General features: G+C 33.1%; 1 protein-coding gene across 2 annotated transcripts in view; it reads left to right on the top strand.

Annotated features, from left to right (window-relative positions):
- The window catches only part of LOC114343917 (uncharacterized), a 50,264-nt gene that overhangs the window by 3,554 nt on the left and 24,513 nt on the right, over nt 1-22,197 (top strand). For both annotated transcript variants that reach the window (XM_050643891.1, XM_028294766.2), the window contains exon 2: nt 4,111-4,472. In XM_050643891.1, coding sequence (XP_050499848.1) covers nt 4,173-4,472 — 300 coding nt within the window. In that variant the 5' untranslated portion in view covers nt 4,111-4,172. The remainder of the gene's footprint in view (nt 1-4,110; nt 4,473-22,197) is intronic.

Here is a 22,197-nt window from a genome sequence, read left to right as displayed (position 1 = left end):
GAAGTTACAAAATGAAAATCGATTTTGTGCAATATATCGAAAATTCCGAGAGATTTATTCTTGAAAATAGACATGTGGTATTTTTATGGCAGGAGCATCTTACAAAAAAATTATAGTAAAATTTTGACACCCCATAAAAAATTTATGGGGTTTTGTTCTTTTAAACCCCCCAAACTTTAGTGTACGTTCCAATTAAATTATTATTGTGGTACCATTAGTTAAACACAATGTTTTTAAAACTTTTTTGCCTCTCGGTACTTTTTCGAAAAGTCAGTTTTTATTGAGATATTTTGAATATTAGTCAAATCCACTACATATTTCTAAATATGGTTAAGTACGATTATGGAGACTTGGTAATCGTATGAAAATTTATTTATAATTTACATTTTTAGGCATATTTTGAACCATATTAAAAAAGAAGCCAAATCTTGATAAAAGGTGCCTTATCGAAAAAATAGTAAGTGACAAACAAGTTTTAGAAACATTGTGTTTAACTAATGGTACCACAGTAATAGTTTAATTGGAACGTACACAAACATTGGGGGGGGGTGTAAAGGAACAAAACCCCCATAAAATCTTTATGTAAACATATTAAAAAAGAAGCCGCAACTCGATAAAAACTGCCTTATCGAAAAAATGCTAAGAAGCAAAAAAGTTTTAAAACAGTGAGTTTAACTAATGGTACCACAATTATAATTTAATTGGAACGTACACAAAAGTTTGGAGGGTTTAAGGGAACAAAACCCCCATAAATTTTTTATGGGATGCACAAATTTCACTATAGTTTTTCTTTAAGATGTTCCTGTCATAAGAATGATACATGTAAATTTTCAATAAAAAATCTCTAATAGTTTTCGATATATTGGAAAAAATCGATTTTCGTTTTGTAACTTCAAAGGGCTATAACTTTTTTATGTGCACATTTGTATTAAGGTAAGTTAGGTCCAATCGATCTATTTTTCGTCCCAGAATATGTGATTTAATTTATGACCTGTATTTTTGTAAAACTAATATGTACGTTTTACAATAAAAGTTACATCAAATATTATTTAAAAAATTGAAAAAAAAATGTTTAAACAAATTTGATAGTGTATATAACAATTAGTTTATTTAAATAACGCCTATTCGTAATGTACGTAAAAAGTACATAGAAATTAAAAAGAGAAACAACGAAATAAATAATCGAGAACCAGAGATACAGTTAACAGCTCCTTCCCCCCTCTCATCGCTAACCCAAGTTTCAACGCTGGCCGATTTTAAGGGCCACAATTTTAAGCTTTGTGGACGATTTTCTTGAAAGGAAATCTTTTGTATACTTGGTAAGTTAAAACTTTGATGTATGTTCTTTCAAATGCGGCTAATTTTATTTCTTAATTGTTATAAACAAAGCTGCTGTGAATTAAAAAAAGAAGGGTGCTAACTTCGTCCGTAATTGTTATAGGACAATTGTTTTTCTTTATAAATGTGTATAAAAATTCAGTCTTTCTAAATATGGAAAAATAATTTTTCGACAGGTTACGGTTCAAAAGTTATTCTAATTGTTTATAAGCAAAAAATCGACATGTTCTTGCAAAATAATTTTACACTATTTAAAATTATTTTTTGTCATTTTTTTTAATTAGGTTAATAGCATAAATCTTCTTCTTTCATAAACTGTCCGAAGTATTACTATAACCTCATCGTTTTCTGACTTATAGTGTTGCAAAAAACATTAATTTGGGATAAACAAATTAAATAACTTTTAAACTATTTGACCAATTGCTTTGAAATTTAGAATATAATTTAAGCACCAGAAGTTTCAGCATTCTGTTTAATAAGAAAGTTCTAACTTAATTTTTACATAAGTTATGAACATTTATAAAATCTCAAAATTTATGACTTATTTTCCAATTTTCTAAGCAACAATTAAGCATAGACATATGCAGCGGACGCCATATTAAAGTTTTTTATATGATTTATCAGTTTATTACTCTCAAATTTGTTTAAAGTGCTACACTTTTTAGTAATAGACGAAAAAAGCAAAAATTTAGCGTTTTTTGATCTTCATTTGTTTATAACTATGTATATCATCAAAATCGGCTGCAGGAAACATATAGGCTATTAATATAGATGTCCATACTACTCAAAAAATTTGGTTTCGGCCTGGAGGGGGATGTGTCACGAGAAAAATCTTATTTCTCTGGACTAGTAGACCAGTTTTTAAACAATTAAATATTTTAACTGTAATTTCGCTGTATATTTTCAGTTGTGTTGTTTATGTAAAGTCACATATATGCAATTTTATTTGCAGAAATGATGTTTTCTTAATGAGTGGTTACAATTTTCGTTACGGAAATGATTTGGTGACCCCTGCTCGCCACTTGACCGTTGTGGGCAAGGGTCCTTACCCAACATGCATTCGTTTGTATAATAAAGTGCCTAATTATGTTAAAGAGTCAAATATTTAAGAGAACAGTTAAGGACTTACTTCTGGTAAACTCTTTCTATTCGTTAGAGGAATACTTGCAGGCATCTTTTTAACAATTTGTATGCTTTTGTGTATATTTTATATGTTTTTATGTTAACTGTTTTTATGTACTTATAGTTTTTACTGATAGATTGTATTTGACGCGTTTTCAATACTTGTAAAAGTCAGATGAAATAAAGATTATTGATTGATTGATTGATTGATATTGGAATCTCGAGACTCGTTCAATTAATTCGTTGTTAATTTTAGTAAATTGTAGTTGTTATTTGTTATTTATATTATGTTTTTCTTTTAACTGTATGTAAGCTTTGTCCATAAAATTGTAAAAATTTTCAGTGACAATAAAGCATATTTCTATTCTATTCTATTCTATAATTACTAATTTGCATCTTATGGGTGCCCTTGACACTACCTGGGATTTTGTCTTAGCTGTTGATATTTTCATGTTGTAGTTCTTCGCCACTGTTGATATTTTCATGTTATAGTTCTTCGCCACTGTATTGAAAGTGTGTGACATTCGCTGTAAGTTATCCTCGTTATCGGAGATTAAGATTGCGTCGTCAACATAACAGAGGATTTTTATTTGTTTTTCTGCCATCTTATATCATTTTCCAGTACCTTTAATGCTTTTGTTGAGTTTTAATAATAAATAAGCAACTCCACTTGAAATTCCTTTGACGGATGTGATGTGCTTATGCATTTTGTGGACAAAGGATCCAACACCGCCATTAAGGTGTGTTTATTTCCAATCCTGTAAAAAAGGTGACCTGGTTTGAGGGTGTTCAAACTTTGTCCTTTACTTGTGACTTCACTTACTCCTATTATGTCCCAATTAATGTTTGATATTTCACTTTCTATTCTGTAAATTTTTAAAATCCCGAGAACTGACCGGGTCATAAATGAGGAGGCCCTCAGAAAAATGAAGAAGAACCAAGATGTACTGACCACCATCAAATCTCGAAAGCCAGAATACTTCGGGCACATAATGCGAAATGAATCCAGATATGCCCTCCTACAAGCCATCCTGCGGGGGGAAATATTTGGCAAGCGAGGTCTATGAGGAAGAAGAACAACCTGGTTACACAATCTCAGAACATGGTTTAACAACATCTGTGCAACTTTTCTTAGCTGCTGTAGATAAAATAAAGATTGCCATGATGGTCGCCAACATCCGTCACGGATAAGACATCAAGAACAAGAAGAGCCTTCTGGAGTTATATGCTTCTACTTGAAAACAGATAGGCTTTTTGATTCTTCTGTTTTTTTCAACTTTTATTCAGCGAATTGTTCTCTCCCCTATAATCCTTGAAATTTACCTCTTTCGAGGTGTGGGATTTGTCACATACTGGTCTACCCACCTGACCTGCAAACATCGCGATTATCGTGAGTGTTGGTGAGTTTGTTTTCAGCTGCCCATTCTGGATCGGACGCTGTTTACAGCCGTTCACTGTGCATCAGTCGCTGCATGTGTTGCAGTTTTGGTTCTCCCCGGGTATTTCATTTTCCTGATATCACCTATAGAGGGGTGGACATTCCCCTATCCGGCACCTGTGGAGGTGGCGGATAGGGGAAACTAAGAAACTCGAATAAATACTCGTAAATCTAGTTTTGAAATTATTTGCTAGTCCCGTTTTTTGTTTTAGAAAAATCACCATTGTAACGAAAAGACTGCTTTATATTATAACAGAATAAGACTACAACATTTATGGAAGGTGCTGAATTGAGGAGAAACTCAAAGAGAAAATCCAAACTTAAATTTTCATCGTTCACCTCATATTTTAGAACGAGTAAGACAGGAAATGACTTAATATCATCCCCTACTAATTTCGAGAGAATGGACTTATTCCCAGATAACATTTCTCCAGTGGTTGATATCCAAGAATGTCCATTCGATGTTACGGGATACGGAATGCTGATCATGAAAGACAAGTTTAAACTTAAGAAACCAGTCAAGAGGAAAAATGTTCTGGTTTTTATGTTTGAGAGAATTATTATCATAACAGCAGTAAGTAACAATTATTATTATATCACCATTTATATCAATATTCTTCTTTTCCTGTCAAGCGTCACATTTCGTTTGAAATTAGTTCACTGTTTTGTATAATCGAAGGATTCTCTGCTTGGGACAAACGGGTGTGGTCTAAAAATATTCACCTATGTCCTATTAGACAAAAGGTAATAATTAAACCCTTTTTGCCACGGTGGGGTGAAATTCAGTAAAAACTCACACCAGTAGCTTTATAAAAAAAAAACGAAAAATATGATGTATAAATGAAGTTTGTAGACCCAGTAGAAGCAGGGCTCATGAAATGTAGGTTCTTATTCGTTAAATTGCAAATCGAATATTTCAACATGAAATAATCAAATAGTAAAGCACTTTTCGGGGAAAACTCAGTAAAACTCTTTTAACGTGTTTAAAAAAGCTTTATTTTTATTTTTTTAAAAAGTCTCCATCATCAAATCTAAGTAAAGTACCTACGCTTAAAATAAAGTCGGTCCCTTTTTTTCTTAAAAAAAAGCGTGAAAATCATCCTCTAACTAGCATCCCAAATGAAATTAATCGTTACTCCTTTACAATTTGCTTTACTTACAAATTATTTATGATCTTTAGGTTTACGGACACTGCTCACAGTGCTTATTTTTGAAAAAAAAATTGGTTTTAAAGTAAAAAAAATATCAACTGGTAAAAAAGTGAAGGTTTTGCATTTCTGATTATTTTGGATTTTTTGTTTTTCTCTAAGGCAAACATTGGTGAAGACATAGCGTGATTAGTGACTATACTAAATTTACAATGAAGATGCAGTAGAAATAAACAAACCAAGACACGTTTAATGCTACTAGGATCACTCCCGAATCATAATTTACAATGTATAAACTTTGGAAATCATGATTTGGAATTTACAATGTATATACATTGTAAATTATGCTTTGGGAGTGCTCCTAGAGCATTTAAAGTGTCTTGGTTTGTTTATTTCTACTGCATCTTGTCTGTAAATTTAGTATAGTTCAATCCCTTTCAGATACAATCCTTTCAAAAATAAGCACTTTGAACCGGTTAAACCAAGAAATCGTATAAATAATAAATAATTAAATAAACTTTTATAAAAATCTGAAAAATTTTATACTTTTAAAATCTGAAAAAGCAATTTAAAACCTGAAAATTGCGAAAATACACATTTTCGAGAAAATACGCAATCCACATTAAAAACTCATATACTATGTGAATTATTATTTTTGTGGTTGCCAAGTGCCTAAATTGAAGTTTAAACATTCAATTTCAAGATTATCATAAGTGACCAGGTCTTATTTCAATTTATATCGTTGTTTTTAATTGTTATATTATGCGTTGCATGAACTAAAAGCCAAAACAAACAAAAAATAATAAATACTTTTTCAATGACTATTGACAATATCAGTTTAATTGTTTATTCTAAAACATGTAATGTTTAAATTACCAGCATAAGTGTGTTGATAAAAAATTTATTAGGATTTACTTTATTTCCACTTTAACACAACCAAAGATAGCTTTTGAATTAATTATCGTTAAATTGGTAGCTTTAATTGTTCTGAAACTATTCTCTTGTTACATTTCTAAATTAACCAATATTATTTCATTGGAATAAACCACAATAATTTTAATTGAAAATATTTGAGTGTCGATTTCCAAAGAAAACAGTCCACCTCGTTATTTGGCAGTATTTATTAGATTTTAAGGAAATGACGAAACGTCGAAACAGTTCGATTTTTTATCTAAGGAGGACACATTTTTACGGTACATGCATTTGTCATCTGTCAACCTCCTCCATTCCACTTCCCCCACCCCTTATTTTTAAATAGGGAATAGGCGTCGTGTGCTAGCTCATTGAAAGGGTTATTTAATTCTCTATTTAGTAATATAAACAGTAACATAATTATTTATACAGGGTGTCCAAGAAAAAACATTTTAATTAAATTAATTGACACAAAAGAACAATGTATGTAATTTATTTAATTCAAAATACATTCTACTCCTGTCACAAAACAGAACAAAATATTTTTTGATAAATAAACATTGCTTTTCGCTTAATTTTAATGTTAAAGCTGCCACATATCTGTCTCTTGGTAGGTTGAATATTGAACTTAAGCGAAAAATAATATTTATTTGTCAAATAAACATTTTTCTCTGCTTTCTGTCAGTAGTAGAATGTATTTTGAGTTAAAAAAATTGCATACATTCTTTTTTTGTGTCAATTAATTTAATTTAAAATAATTTTTCTTGGACACCATGTGTAAACAATTATGTCAATGTTAATATTACTGAATAGAGAATTAAATAACCTTTCAAAGGGAGGGGGTTGACAAATGACAGATGTATGTACCGTAAAAATGTGTCCCCATTAGATCAAAAATCGACCTGTTTCTTCATTTCCTTAAAATCTAATAAATACTGCCAAACATCGAGGTGGAATGTTTTCTTTGGCCCACTCTGTATGTATACCTATACCTATTGCATATTTTTTTAAAGTAGGCTTTAAAATAACATTGTCAATATTATGTTTGAGGTGCATTCCTGACACCAGTACCGGCGCTAGGGTATAAGGCGCCCGTCTGCAAAACTAGCATTGGCGCTCTTCGGTTTCTTTTAAATTAGTATTTTGTATACCTAGCACCATCAGAAAAAAGCTCATTTTGTCGCCCCCAAACAGGGGCGCCCGCCTGCAGTGCATTCCTTTCAGGCCTGTTATCGCCGGCCCTGCCTGACACGACTTGATTAGAGGATAGTCCATTTGGTCACATAGGTACCCGAATCATTTTCAAACAAAAATACATGAAAATGAAAAAAGTGTAGGTACTTATTTTAAAAACCCCAATTTTATACAATTGATCATTTATCTCTGTTTAGTTATATACCTAGGTAAAACACAGTAAAAACACCTACCTAAAAAACACAGTTTCCTAATGATGAAATAATCTTGTACAATAGTTTGTTTTTGTTAATGTTCAATATTTAATGATATCCCCATGTCCGACTACCTTTAACAAAAAAAATATTCTATGGATTAATTTTAATCCACAATATTTTTAGTCTACTTTGTAATAAATACGTCCTCAGTCAAGGTCATTTTAAAATATTTTAATGTATTGTTTCCTTTATCTGATTCATATATTCGTATACATACCAGGGTCATCTGATTTTTATGCATGCATATACGATTCAAAATGTTTTATAATTAATAAAGTACATCGTTCATACAACGTTGATCCAAAATAAAATTAAGATCTGGTATGTCCAATTGACTAGAGCAGCGATTGTCAATCTGTGGTACATGTACCACTGGTGGTACAATTCATTACTTGCGGTGGTACACAAAACACAAAAAAATTAAAATAGTAGTACTTAGTAAGTCTTCATAATACACTCTAAAAATACAGGGTGTAACAAAAATACAGGTCATAAATTAAATCACATATTCTGGAACCAAAAATAGTTCGATTGAACCTAACTTACCCTAGTACAAATATGCACACAAAAAAAAGTTACAGCCCTTTGAAGTTACAAAATAAAAATCGATTTTTTCCAATATATCGAAAACTATTTGAGTTTTCTTATTGAAAACGGATATGTGGCATTATTATGACAGGAAATAAAAAAAAATTCTGCGCACCTCATAAAAATTTTATGGGGGTTTTGTTCCTCTAAACCCCCCAAACTTTTGTGTACGTTCCAATTAAATTATCATTGTGGCACCATTAGTTAAACACAATGTTTTTAAAACTTTTTTGCCTCTTAGTTATTTTTTCTAACTAGTTTTTATCGAAATTTTTTGAATATTTGTCAAATTCACCACATATTTGTATACTGTTAAGTACGATTATAGATACCCTATAATAATATGAAAATTTATTTATAAATTACAGATTTTATAAGTATATTTTGAACCAGATTAAAAAAGAAGCCACATCTCGATAAAAGGTGCCTTATCGGAAAAATACTAAGAGGCAAAAAAGTTTTAAAGACACTGTTTTCAACTAATGCTACCGCAATAATAGTTTAATTGGAACGTACATAAAAGTTTGGGGTGCACAAATTTCACTATATGTAATTTCTTTTTAAGGTGTTCCTGCCATAGTCATGCCACATGTCCATTTTCATTAAAAAATCTCCAATAGTTCGATATATCGGAAAAAATCGATTTTCATTTTGTAACTTCCAAGGGCTGTAACTTTTTTTGTGTGCATATTTGTACTAGGGTAAGTTAGGTTCAATCGAAACTATTTTTGGTTCCAGAATATGTGATTTATGATCTGTATTTTTGTTACACCCTGTATATGTGGTACCAAAAATAATAAAATGAACTGTAGGTGGTACATGACTCAAAAAGTTTGAGAACCGCTGGACTAGAGCATTTTGAACAAAAAACACTGGAATAAATCGATTTTTAAATACAGCATCTATCGACTTAAAACTTTTTTTGCGTTGTGTTCAGGATGACGTCAGAAAAAAGTCTTCAATAGAGAAATGAGTGGAAATGCATAATTGCACAACAAAGGTGCATGCAATTTTTGGGGCCATATCGAATTTTTTGAAGAGATATCAATAAATCAATATAATATCGTCACCCTAATTGCCAAACCTCGTAACTTCATTTTTACTCAATTTCGTGGGCGTACTGGTAAAATCCACTAACTCACAAAAGTAAAGTTTTGAGAAAAACGCATTTAAACATTATTATACCTTATGGCTTACCTCTTAAAAATCGGGTACACTGGCTGTTCAAGTTTTGGTACCTGGATATGATTTTGAAGGATGTTAACCACATGTGGTGTGCTCATACATGTAGCTACATAAAAATATTTGGAAAAACATTATTTTATTCATGAAAACTTGGAAAAAGATGGAGTTGATTGATTTTCTTTGTGATTGAATATACCGATTTAACAACGGTGGATGACGAATTTGGAGATAAATGGTTTTTCCTGTTAACATATTAATGTTTGTGCGCCCACGATTTGTGAATATATGCGCCATCTGTTTGTAAATTAATTCTTTTTATGACCAAATTAAAGTCTTTAAACCAAATCATGTAAATCCACCTAAATGTAGAAACTAAATATAAGCGAAAAGAAGACCGTATCAGCTTTTTTTGCGTCTCCTGAACAATTAGGTCTGGATCCCGTGTATGAAAAAAAAGTTGATTAATAGCAAGCTGAAAATTTGTTAATAGCTTAAGGGTGTGTAGTCGAATAAACTTTGATATATGGGAACACTGAAACAGGAGTAGTTTTAATTGTGGAACAGGTTAAAAATTTGGAACGGTCACAGCACGAAAACGGCACATTTATTTTGTCCGACAGAACAGACTTAAACTCTCCGAACAGAGATTAAACTCTCATGAAAAAATCAGACTGCTATTTATTACCTGTCATAATTCCTGTCATTTGACATATTCTACATGTTCCACTCATTAAAACGCCCATTTGGTGATAAATAACAGTCTGATTTTTGCATGAGAGTTTAATCTCTGTTCGAAGAGTTTAAGTCTGTTCTGTCGGACAAAATAAATGTGCCGTTTTCGTGCTGTGACCGTTCCAAATTTTTAACCTGTTCCACAATTAAAACTACCCCTGTTCCAGTGTTCACACATATCAAAGTTTATTCGACTAGACACCCTTAAGCTATTAACAAATTTTCAGCTTGCTATTAATCAACTTTTTTTCATACGCGGGATCCAGACCTAAATTTGTCGTTTTGGAGTTACGAGTTTTGCTAATTAGGGTGACAATATACTGATTTATTTACATGCCTGATGCATTAAAGTTCAGATTTTGTTACATTAGGGTTTTTGTGGTGACGTCTGGAGCACCTGGTGCCCACGGTTACTTACTGCTAAGGTACCTACGTAATCTTCTTGAGTTTCAAGGGTTTTCGGCATTAAATTGATGCAAACAGATTACTCGTGGTTTTTGGGATTGCTTAACACGAATATGCTATCAAAACCGACTTTCTGAGCATATAGTGTCCAGATTGACTGCTATGCACGTGATCTTATGGAATTTCGAGGCTTTTCGATACTAAATTGATACAGAGAATTCGGGTTTTTTGGGGTTACTGAATACGAATATAACTTAGGTCAACTTAGGTGAAGGCCTCTGGAGTGTCAACTATCTAGTATGACGAATAACAACGTCAACGTAAGTACAATATTATGAAAAATGATGTTATAAATCATAAATGAATGCTATGCAGGAACCAGTGCCGCGCCAGCACGTGGTAGCGCCTGTGTGCATAATATTTAATGGCGCCCAAAAATACGCAATTTTTTAAAAATCGTCTCATTAAATAAAACAATGTGAATAAAAATGAACAAATATTTATTGTAAACAACCAAACAATCCATACACATATACTCGATGTTCCTCTTGTACCGGAAGGTCTCGAAATGTCTTCTTTATTCGTTATTCTGTGCGAACTTACGCTACTTTTTCCTGTCCCTAGCTAATTCTTTGGCTTCCTGCCTCGATTTTCCTCTATTCTTCAATATTTCCATCACACTTGTATTCCAGGTTTTCCTTGGTCGGCCTCTCCGGTTTTTCCCTATCGGCCTCGCTCCCCATGTCATTTTAACTTGTCTGTTGTCATCCATTCTAAATAAGTGTCCAGTCCATTTTAATTTCTTTTCATGAATTTTTTCCTTTAATATTTTTACTTTTAATTCTCTTCTAATATTCTTTTTGCAATTTCATCTTCGTGTGTCCCCTTCATATTTAAAATTATTCCAAGATATTTAAATATTTCTCCCTGTTCTATTTTATTGCCTTGGATTTCAATATTTAGGTTAACTTCTTTGTTGGATATTGCCACTTTTGTTTTTTTTTTCATATCTATTATAATTTTGTATTTTTTAATTCTGTCTCCCAGATTTTTATATTTTCTTCCAGCGCTTTTTCACTCCTTTTCACAATAACAATATCATCTGCAAACACACAGGCTTCGATTTTTATTTGTTGTAGGTTTCTGTATCCAATGGTATATTTTTTTGGCCAGCACTTTTTAATTACTTCGTCAATTACACAGATAAACAGTAGTGGGATTCATACCAATCCTTGTCTGACTAGTTATTGTTATTCGTAAATTTGCTGGAAATAAGATTGTCTGTTTTTACCTGATTTATGGTGTTGCAATACAAACTCTGAATTGTGGTTATCAGTTCCATATCTACTCCCTTATTTGTCAAGCTTTGCCATATTCCCTCTCTGCTCACCAAGTCAAAAGCTTTTTCATATCTATGAATCCAAAATATACCGTTTCATCTTTAGTATTGCTTTTTCGATGATCTGCTGTAGAGTGAAGATATAGTCCTGGACGCTATGTGCTGGCCTGAAACCACTTTGAATATCTGCTAATCTAGGCTCGACTAAATTCCGGAGCTTTCGTTCTAGGATAATTTCGTAGACTTTTAATGTTAAACAGAGCAGCGATATGCCTCTGTAATTTCCACATTCTCTCGAATCTCCTTTTTTGTGCATAGGCAGTATTATAGCCGTGTTCTAGTATTTTTTTTAGTTTGCCGTGTTAGGTTTAACAGTTCCTAACGTCCCAATTCTCCCAGATATTGCAATAACTCGGCATCTAATCTATCTATACTTGAAACATGACCTCTTTTAGTTGGACTAAGGCATCTTCCACTTCAGTCATTTGTAGTATTTTATTGTCCCCAATTACATCTTGTTCTTCTGTGATTGTTTTGCTAAAATTTGCTTTTTTGCTTTCTGTTGTTGTCTTGTCTTTGCTTAAAAGTTTCATAAAATATTCTTTCCATCTTTCTATAATGTGGTTTTCAGTTATTATATTCCCATTCCCATCTTTAACCTGCTATAGCTTAATTTGTGGTCCCTTTCTCATATTTTTTAGGACTATTTATTATTATAGGTTCTATTTTCTTCCATATTTTTCCCATGTAACCAAACAAAAATAACTAAAAATACTAAAATTAAACATGCAACAGGAAAATACAGTAAAGATTTAAAATGTTCATTTCAAACTCTCTGTAATCAAACTGTCTGCTTTTACTCCGGCACCGTAACGGTGTGGCTAGTTGAAAACTGGGCTCCACATTCAGTTTCTCTGCAGTTTCATGTGCTGTAGTAATAACATCATTAAATTTGCTATCTGTCCGAAACTCGAGCAAGAATTGTTTTAATTCTTGTAAAACATTTAAGGTGAGCTGCATATTAGTAATACCATATTAGTAAGGTAACTTCATACCATATGTGGACTGAGCATATGAATGTAAATGTTTATATATTTTATCTCCTAAACATTTTTTGGCTGCATGTCTTTACAGAATTTTTCTTGTTTATGCAGATTGTAAATCAATACGTAATGTGCCTTTGAAGTTAAGATATTACAGGGTGGCAAGGTCGGTAAATGGGTAAGTGTTATTTTGACTCGCGTAAAATTTTTGTAATAACTCTAATGGCGCCCTTTAATTGCTGGCGCATGTGTGCGCCGCACACATTGCACACGTGGACGGCGCGGCCCTGGCAGGAACAACGTTGTAACCGCCAATACTTTCATATGTGGGTTTTCCATGGAACAACGTTCTAAATGTGCAAAATAATGTACTGCTGACTGTTGGGAATATTATGAGACTTTAACTTGCCCGTTTTGGTAGTTTGAAAATTAGTCAAACTTCAACTTTCGGTGTAACAACGTTGTATGTGTTAAATTACCGTTAAATTTTCTGCACGTGTTTTGTAAATCAACGTTTTCAATCGTGTAATTTGTCATTTCGAGCTAAAATGGATGTTAGTATAACCAAGTCAGTGATTACCAAAATTAATAGAGGGAAAACACGTTTCTTAATTACACGTGTGCTTCATTTCTTATTTCTAAAAAAACCGTTTTAACTGCCTTACTTCCACACAACAACGTTTTAACCGACGTGGATTTAACACGTTGTTTATTAAAATATAGCATATATGTTCATAAATGCTTGTTTTGTACAACCTAAGGTTATTTTTGTTGATATTAATGTTATGCATCATAATATAGTCTATCATATTACGCTCATAAACATTTTTTTTTCAAAATAATCAATTATAAAGTGTTTTTTTTTTTTGTTCAATTTGTCAACAAAATGTGATTTGGCGTTTACAACGTTGTTCCAGCATAGCATTCAAATGTGTCAATTAATTGTAAATGTAAAATTCCCTCTATATGAAGGTGTCAAACAATAATCAAGTAGCAAAATCCAAAGATCTAACGGGTGGAACATATACTTTCGAAGGAGTAAGAGATTTCATATATCTAGGCTCAAAAATTCACCAAAGTAATACAATAAAATGCAGAAATTACCAGACGTATATCGCTGGTACCTATGATTAATGTGATTCCTAATACATTCTAATACAATTAATTTACTCTCTTTTAACGTGGATAAGACAGTAGCATTATGCTATAAAAGTGCTCTTCAACCCCTGCTTGTTAATAACAGCCAGATCTCTACCGTTGATTCTGTAAAATTTCTTGGTATTTTTTTAGACAGCAACCTCAAATGGTCCCTCCATATCGATTTGTAAGAAACTCGCCTCAGCCTGCTATGCTATAAGATCTGTTTCGAAAGAACTCAATTTAGCATCTTCTAAACTAACATATTTTTCCTGGTTCGAGTTTCATCTTCGATATGGTCTTCCTTTTTGGGGTTCTAGTACAGCTGCCCAATTACATGTTATTTTCAAATTACAAAAAAGAGCAATAAGGTATCTGTTTGGCCTCAGAAGAACAACACATTGCAGCAGTTACTTCAAAGATCGCGGAATTTTAACCCTTTCATCTTTATATATTTTAGAAACTATTTGACTACTCCACCAGAAATTCAACTTTTAATGTCTATTTACCGATCCCGTCCTCTGAGTTAGTAAAGAAATCTATATTATATTCCGCAAAAAAACTATACAACCATCTTCCTTTACAACTCAAATCTGCAACATCTTTCCCCAAGTTCCGTAAAATGACAAAAGCTCATCTATCTAAAAGACCATATTATTCAGTAGAAGAATTTCTTAATGACTAACTAAGAAATTACAGTAATGTACAAGTAACCAAACTTATCTATATTTGGGTGTCACATGCAGCAGCTTAAACTTATTAGCTCCTATGCCTATATTTTACTTTGTTGTATGTTCACTTGCAATTTCTATTAATTGTTGCAATATATCGATTTTGTTTCTTTTCTTTACTTTATTAACTTATATTTTGTATTTTTGTATTTTTTTTTATATTGACGATTTATCAAATTTTAGAAAATTTTATTTGTTATTGTTATTGTTATTATTTATTCATTTTTTCTGACTTTATATTAAGCTTTGTCCATAAAATTTGCATAATTTTCAGTGACAATCAAGCATATTTCTATTCTACTATTCTTTCCAGTGAAAATAATAACTCTTTGATAAGTGTTGGCGATACAAGTTTTTTTATATGCGTGTCCGCGAAGATTATAACTCCCAAAATATTTATAACAAAAAGATTTAGTTCATAATAGATGCCGACGAAAACAATTATTTCCCTTTCTGTTTCTGTTTCTGCCGACGAAAACAATTACTTCTGAGAACTTTTTAGTATTTATCATATTCGTGGACCCACAAACAGAAATGATGTTTTTGCTGATACTCCTCAAAAAATAATTTTTTTCGCTAACACTTTATTAGGGATTATTATTTTCACAATCATATAATCGCAAATAATATTTTTCGCGGCATTCATTGAAAGTTCTACTGTTAACGGCATTTTTCGGAGTTATACTTTTCGTAGGTGGCGGCGATATATTTTTATAAAAGAAGCTTTTAACATCAAAAATAGTCACAAAAAGAACAAAAATATTGATAAACAAATTACAGAACTCTAATCAAGCCTGTACTCACTGACGCGTCAGAAACATGGACGATGACAAAAAGTGATAAAGAACGTTTAGACTGTTTTGAACGTAAAATCCTCAGACATATCTATAAATGCGTGCATGAAAACGGATTATGGCGTAGACGCTATAATTTTGAACTTTACCGACTTTATAGTGAACCTATTAGTGGTACGTCCATAAAAATATAGGCTATGATGGCTAGGCCTCTTAGAGAGAATGAACGATATGGAGCCACAACTTGCCACATCCGGACCTGTCATATCCGGACCTCCCCATATCCGGACCTCCCCATATCCGGACGGTCCTGCCGTCCGCATCTACCGAAATCTACCGAGAAAGACAGTCCTGCTGTTGGACAACGCACCCTCTCATCCCGACCCAAAAGAACTAAAATATGGCGAAATAAAGTGTCTTTTTTGCCCCCAAATGTGACATCGCTCTGTCAGCCTATGGATCAAGGTATTATAGTATCTATAAAACGTGTCTATCGATGAAAGTTATTGACGGCGTTGATTACTGGAATGTATGAAGGAGAAAACGTTCCAGAGACTATAAAAGACTTGATATCCGGATTTTTTTATATCCGGATCGGTCTGTCGTCACATTGATCCGGATCTGGCAGGTTTCACTGTATAACCAAAGACCGGTTGGAGTGAGGAGAAGAGGCAGGCCCAGAGCACCATTGAAGGACCAGGTGGAAAACGACTTACGAGTGTTAAGAGTACGAAATTGGGCACTCAAGGCGAAGGATAGAAAGGAATAGAAACTGATTCTAGAACAGGCCAAGACCCACCATGGGTTGTAGAGCCAATGATGATGATGAAAATGTTCATACTCTTTATTGTAAAAAAAATAAAGAGCGGGTTTTTAAGACCAAACATCATCATCAATATCATCATTCTCTTTGCCTTATCCCTATGTGGGGTCGGCTTCAATAATTGCATTTCTTCACACAATTCTATCTTGGGTCATATCAATGTTAATCCCCTTTACCAACATGCCCTGCCTTATCGTCTCCCCCAGGTCTTCTTTGGTCTTCCTCTCCTACTCCTTCCAGGAATCTGCACTTCAGCTATTCTTCGTATTGGGTAATTAACGTCTCGACGTTGAACATGACCAAACCATCTTAACCTATGCTCTCTCATTTTGGCATCAATTGGTGCTACACCTAGACTTCCCCTAAGATACTCATTTCTAATTTTACCCTTCTTTGTCACTCCACTCATCCATCTAAGCACTCTCATTTCCGCCATATGCATTCGTTGTTCCTTTTTCTTTTTCACTGCCCAACATTCAGTTCCATACATCATAGCCGGTCTTAAGGCTGTTTTATAGAATTTTCCCTTCAACTTCATTGGAATTTTTCTGTCACACAACACACCACTTGCTTCTTTCCACTTCATCCATCCAGCCCTAATTCTACTACATGCATCTCCATCTATTTCTCCATTACTTTGTAATACCGATCCTAGGTACTTAAAACTATTGCTTTTCATAATCATTTCACCATCCAAACCATATTAATTATTAAATTATTTTTATTTGTATCCACACTAGACACCAGATATTCAGAGACTTTAACCTACATCATAATCGTACTCAGCAACTGCGAAAACCCCTGAGTACTCTGTTTGCATTAATTTAGTGTCGGAAAGGAATTTGTTTGCATCAATTTAGTACAGAAAACCATCTAAACTACAGAAGCTGACGTGCCTTAGCAGTAACCCTGAGCACCAGGTGATCCGGGGGTCGGCGACCCCAAAAACACCCGAGTAACAAAATATTATGTTAATTAATATTTTGATTTTGACATGTTTTCATAAAATTTGATATGGCCTCAAGAATTGCATGCACTTTTGGATACATCTTATGCACCATAAGTACAATTAGACATTTCCACCCATTTTTCTATTTTAGACTTCCTGACGTTATGTAATTCCGACCACATTTCACATAGATGTTGTATTTAAAAATCGATTACTTTTTCCTGAATGCACTGGTCCACTTAGTCATTTGAGGTTCGCTGACGATATTGTCCTTTTTGCTTTTTTACTTTATCGTACTATATACGTAGTATAGTATAATAGATAAAGTTATAGGATCGTGCAAAAAATTTTTTTTCAGATTTCACTTTTTTTCGACGTTTTGAGTCCCCCTGAGTCTAAAAAGCAAATAAAAAAAACATGTCGGAAGTATGTACGTACGTATGTACGTACGCATGTATGTAAGTACGTATGTCGCCACCGCCCAGCAAAAACTACCGGACCGATTTCGATGAAATTCGGTATGAGTAAGTTTAAGAGAATTTTGTCGAGAAACTAAGGTTTTAAAAAAAACCTCTCAAAGGGGGGCCGAAATGGGGGGTTATTTAAGGCCCATTTTTGCAAATTTTGACCGAAACGAATGAAATTTAACTCAAAGTTAGCTCATCGATAGGTAAATAGAAATACGGAATTTGACGTTTCCAAATTCAAAATGGCGGCCAACATGGCCGACCGCCCACCCGACACATTTCTCTACCTGTCTAAAAACTTGTTTAAGATAAGTTTAATTTGAAAAAGGCTTTATATAGCCTAAAGATGGGGCTATAAGAAGAATATTATCGTTTTTCAGAAAAAGTTATGGGTTGCCTATATTTAAGGGGTCAAAATTTGACATAACTTTGAACTAGACTTTCTCAAAAATGGCTCCAAGGAATTTGTTTATTTTTTGATATATTTTTGAAATCCTATCGGTAAATTGAATGACAGTCAGATTTCTTAACTCCCCATAGGAGGGGAGTTATGAATTTTCTATAAAAAAATATTCGAGTGCCCGTAACTTCCTTTGTAATAGAAACTAAAATTTGAAATTTTGCAGACATATATGGCACTTTATTATTTATTATCACAATAAATTTTACTTAAAATGAGGCTTCCGGTTGAACCGGAAATAAAAAAAAATCTTAATTTTTTTAGATACATTTTTACGTATTTTGAAATAATGCAAAATTACTTTTTCAATGACATAAAACTCGTTGCTGTAGCTTAAAAACTAAAAAAGTTACAGTAAATAGAAATTTTGCTATAATCTTGTGTGTCCTCTCTCACGCGATCATAGCAGAGCATTATTATAGGGCAGTCAATGAGGGTAATTGGCTCCGAATTCCATCCTACTACATCGATATACTTGATATTTTCACAATAAGTAGGGAATAGCTCAAGAAACAAAATCTAACCTATATACTATGGCGCTTTTATCTTGGGGCGGTTCCCACCCCTTCAAGGGGGTGGAAAATTTGTTGGTCAAAATAAGCACGGGAGTGGCTAGAGAACTTATTTCTAAGCAAAAACTGGTCTATACTTTTTTTTGAGAACTCAATAATTTTTGGGTTATGCGTAATTGAAAATTGGCCATTTTCATTGAAAAATGACACCTTTTCGGACGGTTTTTTGTGAATACCTTAAAAACTATGCATCGAACTAAAAAAACACTATATAAAACATTTTTTAGGTTATAAATAACAAAGAGATTCGTTCCTTCGTAAATGTTCTATTTATAATACAAAAAGAGATATGGTAGGTGAAAAGAGTTTGTTTTTGGTGCATGCTCAAATTGGTGTATTCAACTTGAAATAACAGAGGAACGGTAGGTTTTAGGTGTATAATGCTACCAACGCCTTTTGTAGTGTTTGAAAAAGCCTTTAAAACGAGCACCATTAAATGCCGCTTACATTCAAACTAAGCGAGATATGGTGCAAAAAAATATATGACTAATGTACTTTAAGGAAAAATGAAAAGTACATACATTTAACCCCTCATCCACCAGAATTTAAATGCATTGTTCTTCTTCTGCAATACCTTTTAATATAGTGTTATTTCTACTTTCAAAAAGTTGAACGGGTTTAAAATAAATGGTTTTTATAAAAAATGTGATAAAATTATAGAATACATTTTTAAATTTTCTAGGAGGTTCCCAGAAAGTTTCTGGGGCGTTCCACCCCCGAGAACTGGTGGGAACCGCCCCCATGATAAAAGCGCCATAGTATATAGGATAGACTTTGAATCAAGAGATTGGGCTACTCCCAAAATTTCATTAAAATCCATGCAGTAGGATAGAATTCGAAGGTAATACCTTGTTCTTAACCTCGCGCATTGACTGGCGTAATAGAAATAGAATGAAATGCAAATATTGTAAACTATTAATTTCTCAGAAAAATGAACTAATTTGAAATGAAAGTATGACTATAATATTCTATTGATTTATGCAATAATCTATACATCTATAGTGTGTCCCCGAAATATGGCATCGAACATTTTCTCAAATGCAGGAATTAATGATGCGTAGAACCATAAAATATTTTCAAGTATACAAGGTGTGTCTAAAATATCAAAATAACGAGTAACTTTGCTATTTTTATAGAACGCCAGTATCCAGTACGATAACGATAATAGATCGGTACGATAAAGTTCTCGGGCGGCCTTTCCGTCCAGCGTTTTCTTTTCTTTTTACCACATAGTAGTGTAAGGCGACAATACATTACATACAATATAATACATTATGTTACATTATAATACAATACAAAAACAACTTAATCTTGAATTTAACTAATAACTGCTATACATTTATATTATGTACAAATTTGACCCATTACTTCTTATTTCTAGCCAGCGTCCTTGCTTCTATCCACGTTGTTCCCCTTTTCTCGATTATTTTGCCTAGTGTTCTATCCCATGTTTGTCGTGGTCTACCTTTCTTCTTTCTTCTTTGTGTTTTTGCCTGCCAAATTTCGTTGACCGGTTTTGTCTGATCCATTCTCTGAAGATGACCCCACCAACTGAGTAAAACCATCTAAACTCCAGAAGCTGACGTACCTTAGCAGTAATCCTGAGCACCAGGTGATCCATGGGTCGGCGACCCCAAAAACACCCGAGTAACAAAATATGTTAATTAATATTTTGATTTTGACATGTTTTCATAAAATTCGATATGGCCTCAAGAATTGAATGCACTTTTGGATACATTTTATGCACCATAAATACAATTAGGCATTTCCACCCATTTTTCTATTGTAGACTTTTTTCCTGACGTTATGTAATTCCGACCACATTTCACATAGATGTTGTATTTAAAAATCGATTACTTTTTCCTGAATGCACTGGTCCACTCAGTCATTTGAGGTTCGCTGACGATATTGTTCTTTTTGCTGACAGGAGAAACTGCAACTATCGCAACTGGAGAAACTATATCTAGCTCACCTACAAGTTGGATTAAAAATCAACCACACAAAAACACAAATCTTGTGTTAAGCGAAAAGATTTCAGTTAATGGCATGCATGGACGAAACCAACTCTTATAAGTACTTAGGGCATGAGATACGCATAAGAAGAGATAATCAAACGTGCGAACTAAGCCGCTGCATAGGACTCACTTGGGTAGCATTCGGCAAAGTGAGCTATATCCTTAAGTCAGAACTGCCTATGTTTCTCGAAAGTCTTTGATCAATGTCTCAAAGTCTTTTCTAAGAAAAGTCTTTGATCAATGCGTGTTGCCAGTACATACTTCATATGGTTCAGAAACTTTAACAGAAAGTAAGAAATAAAATGTGTGCTAATCAAAGAGCCATGGAACGCTCGATGTTAGGAATTTCTCGTAGGGATCGGATTACGAACAAGGAAATAAAACAGAGAATAGGAGTGACAGATGCCATAGAAAAACTTATGACCCTTAAATAGAACTGGGCGGGGCACATAGCTAGAATGTCGGATAACAGATAGACATAGCGAATAATACACTAGAGGCCAAGACAAGAAGCATATCGAAGTAGAGGTCGTCCGCCAACAAGATGGTCTGATAACATAAAACTGATCGACAAAAATTGGATGCAAATAGCACAATACAGAAATACATGGAAAAGACTGAGTGACGTATATATTAGGGTGGTGCCAAAAAAGTCAAGTTGATAATTCCGTGTCGCTATAGTGCGGAAAAGTTGCGATTGGTAATTACAAGAAAAACAGAAAAAGAATTATTCAAATCAGACTTTATTTTCCGATCCCGCAAGCGGCCTAAAAATTATGAAAAAAATGAAATTTTACCTTTTTTCCAAAAATTTTTATTTATCCTCTATGTACGTTTTATTTATCGCTATACGCTCTGAGTTTCGCTGGTGGCGCTCCTGGCGGATTACTAATTCAACTTTCACCGGTAATTTTTAAATTTATTATTTAATTGTTATCGCTTAATATTTACAACGCAAAAATCTAATTAAACTGTAATCGATTTTTTTAAGATTTTGCTAATCATTTTGACGTTCTATTGATAAAATATGAATTTCTTACTTCGGATACTTTCACAATTATCGTGTAGATGGCGCTAAGATTAATTTATAATTACATATTACGGAACATTAAAAAACTTAAATTCAGTATTTAAAACGTAAGTATATTTAAGGTAAAAATGTATACCACAGCTTTGACCAACTAATATTTTTTATAATTAATGTTTTTACTTCTAATTTTAAATTAATCACTTTGACATTTATGTCAAATTTCCGGTAAACGTTTAAAAACTTGCCACTACTGGCGCTCGCGAATTTGTAAATATCCCCTCTACGTACGAGCTCACAGCGTATAGTAAAATTTATTTACAGTTTGTATGTTTCAGTAATAAAAAAAAATAGTGTTACGCATTTAACGAATATCTTTAGATTCCGCAAGGTCAATCAAAATCTATAAACAATTGAAATTTTTGGCGATTTTGATAAATTAAAAAATATTTAGTTATCTCATTTTTCTGTTACATTGTGAAGCTCTTCGCTTGTTTAGATATTGTATGACAATATTTAAA

Source organism: Diabrotica virgifera, chromosome 2 (assembly GCF_917563875.1).
Source record: "Diabrotica virgifera virgifera chromosome 2, PGI_DIABVI_V3a".
Classification (NCBI taxonomy): Eukaryota; Metazoa; Arthropoda; class Insecta; order Coleoptera; family Chrysomelidae; genus Diabrotica; species Diabrotica virgifera.
This window is presented reverse-complemented; position numbering and strand designations above follow the sequence as displayed.